This window comes from Phalaenopsis equestris, unplaced genomic scaffold, assembly GCF_001263595.1.
Source record: "Phalaenopsis equestris unplaced genomic scaffold, ASM126359v1 Scaffold000517, whole genome shotgun sequence".
NCBI classification, from domain to species: Eukaryota; Viridiplantae; Streptophyta; class Magnoliopsida; order Asparagales; family Orchidaceae; genus Phalaenopsis; species Phalaenopsis equestris.
In genome coordinates, this window is record NW_018164957.1 from 1050080 (window position 1) to 1058127 (window position 8048).

The 8048-nt window shown below is 35.3% G+C and overlaps 1 protein-coding gene across 2 annotated transcripts in view; it reads right to left on the reverse strand.

Annotated features, from left to right (window-relative positions):
• LOC110028637 (probable serine/threonine-protein kinase PBL7) overlaps positions 1-5631 on the reverse strand; it is a 15278-nt gene extending 9647 nt beyond the window's left edge. Inside the window, exons 1-4 of one of the 2 annotated variants that reach the window (XM_020730568.1) lie at positions 5460-5631; positions 5132-5369; positions 4692-4897; positions 3923-4112 (exon numbers count right to left, since the gene is read on the reverse strand). In XM_020730568.1, coding sequence (XP_020586227.1) covers positions 3923-4112; positions 4692-4897; positions 5132-5249 — 514 coding nt within the window. In that variant the 5' untranslated portion in view covers positions 5250-5369; positions 5460-5631. Of the gene's footprint in view, positions 1-3922; positions 4113-4691; positions 4898-5131 lie in introns of both variants that reach the window. The other variant, XM_020730567.1, reaches the window with a different exon arrangement.
• Positions 5632-8048: the final 2417 nt, after the last annotated feature.

Below are 8048 nucleotides of genomic sequence, written 5' to 3' on the forward strand. Positions count from 1 at the left end.
CTCTCTTGCTTCTATAAATAGAGAGGGTGTGAGGCTTAGGAGAGCAAGGGAGAAGATATCTTGAGCTACCACAAAGGAGGAGAGAATAGCTATAGAGTTAGAGAGGAGGAGAGCATCTTGAGGCCTTGTATCAAGGTGTCGCTTGAGAGGGAGGCCATCGAAGGAAGATGAGGGCTCATCTTTATGTATAAGCTATGTATTCTCCATTTCTTTTGCCTTAGTGAAATATTTGATTGATTCTCTCTCGTGGACGTAGATCCAGTTGGATCGAACCACATAAACGATCTGTGTTTGCTTGTGTTCTTTTTCGTCTCATTTCTATGTCAGGAAGTATATATCTCACAACAATGTTTACGGTACATCTAAATCTAGCGGTGATATTGATGATGGAGTAGGATTAAGAAGAATCCATGACATCGGAGGAGAAAGAAGAGAGAACGACATAGTTGACGAAAAACTCAAAACATGAAGATAGAAATACTCGATTTTGTCACGTCGTGAGGCGAGGAAAGCCAGCAATATGGGGCGTAGCCATGCACTGGCTAGGGTAGAAAGCAAGTTAGGGACGGAGCAGAGTGCACAGAAGGGGAGAGTGGCGAGCAGAGGAGCGCAGAGAGAGAAAGGCCGGCGTCAGCGTATTCAGTGGGGAAGTGGGCCTGCGAAGGCTGCTGAAGTACCAGCAAGCTGGAGGAACTGGGGCGCGCCGGACGACATCGCGTGCGATGAGCGGGCGGCTGTTGGGACAACATTCGGTTTTGTTTCTTTTTTTTAAATTGTGCGAAAATATTATCTGGATGAGAAATGTGAAGATTAGATGTGGATAGTTAATATTGGCATTGTATTGTATTGAAGTGATGTTGGTGGCATTGAGATATAATTAGAGTGATATTGAGGTGCAAATAATAAACTAAGGCCTAGGATAATTCATTTTTATGAATATATATATATATATATATATATATATATTAATTTTTCAAAAAATATGAAATCAAATAAATCTATATATATATCACATATTTAAATTTAAAATTTCAATAATTAAAATAGATTAAAAATATCATTAATATTAATTATCATAAAAAAAGTTATATGTATGTAATAAATTTAATACATATGTTTTTTATATAACTTAAAAACAAATAAATTATAAAGTATAAGAAATTAATTCTATGTATGTAAGGTAATCTAAAAGATATTCTTATTTATGTATGTGTATAATGCTTAATTTTTAATATTTATTTAGATAACACTTTATTTTCAAATAATATAAAAAATATCATCAATAGTGGTTCATCTAAAATGAAATATTCTTCTAAATTTTTATATACTGATATTGTTTAGACATTAATTTATATAAATAAATATACAATTTTGATAGTAGATAAGTAATTATATAAGAATTTAATGATATGTTTGTGAACCTCGGTAAAAGGAATAATGAAGAGATAGTACTTTATTAAAACTTATATAACAATAATACATAAGATATAAACTAACTATTTTGACCAGTATTGTACTATGATTGTTAGCCTATTATTGCCGAATACATGGATTTCATTACATGCTTTATAAAATTATCATTTTTTCTCAAAGGATATATTTCTTAAAATATTTTTCACAATCATAATCAAATTTTAAGTTATAATACATCTTCGACTTAAAGTTAACTTAATTCACGTTCAACTATAAATTCTCATACATAAGTCATCACTATTAACGATCTGGTTTTGAGATGAGCTAGGATCGTCCCAAACAAATTCGATCCAAAATGTTAGCTAGTAGTCGGCTCGTTTATTTCAATCCGATCTCAATCTGAGTCAAAATTTCAATCAAATTTTGAGTGATTAACTATCTTCGAGATAAATTCACAATCCAATTGAGGAATTAGAACCGTAATTTTTCAAAATTAATTCGTAATGAAATCTGCAAAGGCGGCAACATGACAGTAATCAAATAGAAAAACATTGCACAAACTTTTTTATGTGGGTATCCGCTAATCCATTTACTAAGGGCCTTGAAAAGTCATTGCCAAGGCCTTGAATTCAGCGCCCATTTGAAAGAACATTGTTGTTAGTGAAGTTATTTAAAAAAAAAGATGTCTTTCATATGAATATAGCCATCTATGATCTAAAATGATAAAAAATTATCGTCTTATTAAAATAACTTCAAGAATGCTGCTTTACCAAATAAAAGTAACAACAAGTTTGGCACAACATTTTAGCTACGGTGCAGTGCGAAAGCAAAATAAGGGGGCGTTTGGATGTTGCGGTGCTGTGCTTAAAAGTGGTTGTGGGTTCTAACACGCAACCCGCATTCCTTCGATTTTTTTTGACACGAATGCTCTCGCGATCCCGTGTTTATTCCTCTCTCTCTCGCGACTCTTGTCTTAATCCCTCTCTCTCTCGCAATCCCGCGGTGCCTCCTTTCTCTCTCGCAACTATTGCCCCAATGCCTCTCTCTCATGATTTAAAGGTGTAACGTGTTGCCTCTTTCTCTTTTGCTTCTATAGAATCGTTGTGGCGAGCTTCCCTCTCCCTCTTCTCTCTCTGTTCTTCGGCTCTATTTGGATCTCTATCTCCACCTTGTATACGGTGGTTCATCTTCGTGCGGTGGTTTTTGAGGTTTGGCTTTGCATATTTCTTTGTATTCCCTACCTTACTATGTTGTAGTTTTTTATTTTCAAAATGCGTATGTCCACTGCCTTTCAGTTGATATTGGATTTTGGGATTTGATTTTCTATGCAATATTTGGAATTCCATGTGCAATGATTTTGGAATATGAGGGTGGATTTTGGATTTAAGTATTCTCTGCCTTTTCTTGTGCGGTTTTTGAGCTTTGCTCTAACAGAACATCTGCCTTGCACTTTCATTCTTAATTCTATGATATTTACATATCTAACATCCATAACACTTGCGGCTTTGCTCTCTTCAGTTGTTATTCTTTTTTAATGTGAATTTTGGCTGGATTTTTTGCATAAAACAATGTCTTAGAGGTTTGTATATTTTCAATATGTGGAGATGGTTTTCTAGTAAATCTTGTCTTCACGATGAGAGTTAAAAAAAAAAAAAAGGCAAATAAAGGCAAATAATTGAATATCTTTTATTTTGTCAATTATTTTTTTTTTTTTTCAAATCCATCAATATGTCTATCTTAATTTTGTAATGTTTTGCACTAGATATTTACTTTCAAGCATGTAATATACTAGTATATACAGTTCTGTTGCAAATAACATTACAATATTGTGATCGAATGATTATTTGTCCAAAAACAGCTGCAACACAGCCGTTTTCAAATTGCAAAAAATAAACAGTCAGAAAAGAAATCTGCAGCAACTTTCTGCCACAACTATTACGCAACGACTTATTAATAAGCTGCAGCTGCCCCAAACAGACTCTAATTCTACTCATCAATGTTCACTACAACGCAATAAAGCTTCACTGTCTTCTCAAGCGATGCCTCAATCATCTCCTAAGAAATAATAATTTTTCATATTGTGGACTTTCAAGAAGTGGAAAGCAAATATATTGATATATATATATAATAATAATAATAATAATTTTTTATAATGTTTTCTGCCGTTGACCTTTTTTTTTTCTATGCATTAATGGTTTCAGCTTTTTCCAACACACCAAATAATTCAAAGTTTATTATTAGTATTATTATTATGATTATGACTACTATTAATATTATTACTTGAGGAAAAGTAAGCGTGAGCCACTTCAAAATTGCGCCCTTCTATTGTAAGAGGGTAATATAGAACCAGTTCTAAATAGCGTTACCATCGGCCAAACACTAAAAATAGGTTCCATGAAAAATCAAACATGAAGCCATAATAAACAAATTTTAATTTGAATGATTGCCAAATCTAACAAAAACGAAAAACAAAAACTTAAACGAGTAACATATTAAGGTCTAAACATACCGTGCAAATGGTCTTCCAGAGATCCCAGGGGCATGAACTCGTACACCAGAAGTCTCTGATCTCCTTCAGCGCAATAGCCGATTAGATTAACAAGGTTTGGGTGGTGCAGTAGACTGAACATCAGAACCTCCACCAGGAATTCTCTGTTCCCCTGTAGCCCATCCTGATCTAGACGTTTTATAGCCACAGTCTGCAAAAAAATAAAAGAAGCATCACAAATCTAAGCTGCCGTCTGCTGCAACATATGAGATTTAAGTTATTAAGATTTAATAACACCTCGGATTTAATCCGGAAAATTCTCTGGCAGCGGATTTAGTAAATCCTACAAATCCAGTGACACTGTTTGGCAATTACCAAACCGCCAACGGTTCGTAGGATTCACAAAATCCACAATTTACGGCCAAAACCCGTGAAATTTATTTGGTGCAAAATAGCAATTTGACAATATTCCACCACCTAATATTATCTAACAATCAATGTCTACAAAAATATTTCACAATTCGTGTATTTAGGTAACTAACATGTAAATTTTGATTTTTATATTTATGGCAGTTTAACTCGCCATTCATTTATTCAATTGTAGTAATATCATTAATGTTATATAAGAGATGAAAGCCTCATAAATATTAAAATTAAGCTTATTTAAATGCTTACCATATATACTAAAAACACACAATTACTTTATATTTAGATATCTAACACCTAAACTTTTATTTTTTTATATTTCTAACCTTCGAATACGAACAATCAGCGCTCGCAAAAATATTACCTGTCCGGAGCTGTCCAGCCGACCTTTATAAACCCGACCAAATCCCCCTTCACCAATGAAGCAGTCTCGCCTAAAATTCTTTGTTGCAGCAGAAAGCTGCTTCAGCGTGAATGTCTGTGCTGATATGGTAACACCAGTCTCATCCTTCTGAGCCAACGATAACCTTCTGGAACCCAAGCTGCTTCTGCTTCTGATTTTGCTCGATCCTGCAATCAAATGTAGGGATAATAAACTAACCCTCCCAGATCGAACAATTGATCTTCAGATTAGAATGAACAAACATCAGAAAATCCAAAACAGTAATCAATCTACGGCCGTGGAGTATCGCATTGATTTCCAAAATGGTGTTCGGGAGTAGAAATCTGTCCTCAAAAGGGCAAAATAAAATCCAGATCGATCTACCGATAGAGCTTAACAGAGGATCAATGATACAAACATACCAGAAGATAATATCCTCATGCGAGGAACTTCCATGGTCTCCCCTTCCTCCTTTGCATCTCCCTCGCCACGTGAATCGAATCGCTCCGCCTCAAAAGCGAAGCAAGAGAAACAACCCATCACAATCGTAGACCACAGATAAACAAACTGGTTCAGATCCTTCTGCTACTTCGATGTAACCCGATCATACATTCCCCCACAAACCGCGCAGAAACTCAATTATTCCATCAAATCCAATGCCTATATGAGGTTTGAGAGTAATGGCTGCGAAGTGGACAATTGCTGAAAATATATTATGGGGGAATACAGCGCGAGTTGATTCCCGCTGACCTGAAGAGTTCGGAAGACTTGCCGGCCGGTGCTTCGGCTTCAGACGCCTGTCATTTTTATACATTTTCTAAATTAAAAAGAGGAAGGAAAAAGGAAGGAGATATGCGGCTTCATTAATCCATGCGTTGTTGCGTGCAGCTTTTATGCAAATGTAGCGTCCGGCGAAATGGTTTAGGACCACAGCTTACTTTTTCTATGTTTCGCTGCAAAGGGTTCAAATTTAAGCCAAGTTTGATCCATTCCGATCGGGTCAATTTTTTATTTATTGATTGGGGCATTTACATACATACCATCCAATAGCTATGGATTTATATTTAGTATTTAAATTTTAGTTTTTAAAAAGTTGAATACAACTTCTTTTCATGTATAAATAAGGGATGGGGATGTATATATATAATTTTATTTTATTATTACTTTTTTAAAGGAATGGTTGAAAGCTATTATAAGAGTCTCGGTCATCTCTAATGTGCCTAACTATTCGAGTACCACACCCTATACACAGGGGAATTGAATACTAGACTAGAGAGGACTTATAACGGACAAGCAGATGCTCTACCAACTGATCTAGAAACACGACTAAGGATGCATATCTATCTATATATATGTAGTGCAACATATCTCGGTTTGTTTGTTGGCATCATCGGTGTAAGACCCCTCAGATCGGATGTTCGAATCTCTTCTGACACAGTTGGCCTTAAAGAGGTGGTACTCAAATTTTTAGGCACATTAAGAGTTGTTGGAGGTTCCTATAATAGCCTCTAGCCATTCTATATATATATTAAAATTTACATATTTAAATACAGAAAAATTCAATGATATGTAGGTAGATCTTCCTTATGGATTTACCAATCACACTCTTTTAAACTTTTGAAGGTGGGCCATTAAATTGTTCATATTCATTGCATTAAAAATTTAAAACTAATGATAACTATATTTTAGGGAGATTTACATACATACCGCATAATTTCTTTTATATTTATATATCAAGGTCCTAATCTTCTCTATTTATTTATATATCAATTAAGAGTTTGACATCGCATCAAAAAATAAAACTAATACGATTTTAATTAGAATTGAATCTCATTATCGCTCCAAAATATTACATATCTAAGGAGGAATTACATACATGCCTTCCAAATAGGCCAAATTTCTACATTTTATCATATTTATCACTCCATAAAATTTATAGTTTGAAATAGCTAGAGAAACAACAACGGGATCGCAATATACAAAGACCTCCAAAACTCCCATTTTTCTCCATTTGCCTCGCTGCTCTTCCAGTTGACCGTGGAATCACAACAGTCATTGACCTCCAAAAATTACAACGATGAAATTTTGGTGTACAAAGACCTCTAAATGTCAATCTTTATTCTCTTTTCGCTTTGTTGCTGCTCTAGTTGAATGCAACAATAGAATTTCGGCATACAAAGACCTCCAAAACTCCCACTGAGACAAATTTTAATGGAGTGATAGATATGATGAACCTGAGAGATTTGGGTGGTACGTAGGTGTATGATCAAAATATGATGAACCAAGTCTGACGACCTTAGATGGAACACCTCTCGAAGAATCAACTCAAGCGAGCACAAAGGGCTCCCAGCTAGCACAAAGCAAATTATCAGACCGACTAAGTTGAGATGTTCGACCGAATAAACAAATGAATGACTTACTAGCATAGGAACGAGTGAATCAATGACAGTTTGACGGTTACTATGGTCAACCGACTATAGGTAATCTCAAGGGCATTACTAAGATTTCATAATGTAACTTTAATTTACTATAAATATGAGAATAGAAAAGGAAATGTTTTCGATAAGGTGTGAGGGGATTATCAACTTTCGCTTCCTTGAGACCCATGCCTTTCCAGACTCATTTTTTTCTCTCCTTAAGCTCTATTCCTTAAGTGTGATTCACAAACAAATGTGGGTTCAAAACCTTGAAAGATGCGGCGAGTGTGGATCATGCCACAAAAAGAAAAGGCACAACCCAAGAAGAAAAACCCAAACCATGAAAAATGAATGATAATAGAACTTTTATGTGTGAGTTTGTGGTTCAATAGATCAACAAACTCAAGGAGCTGATGATGGAGGTAATTAAAGACACTCTTACTACCAGGAGAGCACAACTACAAAGACTAATAATGCCCTGTCATCTATAAAGGATGATTGCCCAGAACGATGAAGGAGCCTCTAAAGAGGGACAAGACACATACACTATCCTGACAGCGTAGAGGGTTTTAAGATCTCATACCATCAGAAAATGCTTTCTCTCAGCAAATCTCTGAAGTTGAGCTCCCGGAGGGTTTTAAGATCTCAGCCTTAGAATCCTATCGGGGATAGTTGGATTCAACTAACCATAACATCTCTTTCAAATCGATAGTATACTTATTGAGAATTTGCGATGTGCTCAAGTATTGTCTTCTTTTTGTGACATTTAAAGAGTAAGCCCTTCGTTGGTTCAGTAATTTACTGCCGATAGTTATTACTTCCCATGCCGATTTCAAGAGAATGTTCATAACCCAATTTGTCAGTGTCGCCCAAAAGCTCCAAAAAATTTTGTAAGCTCTCTGTTGACCTCACTTTTGGTTGA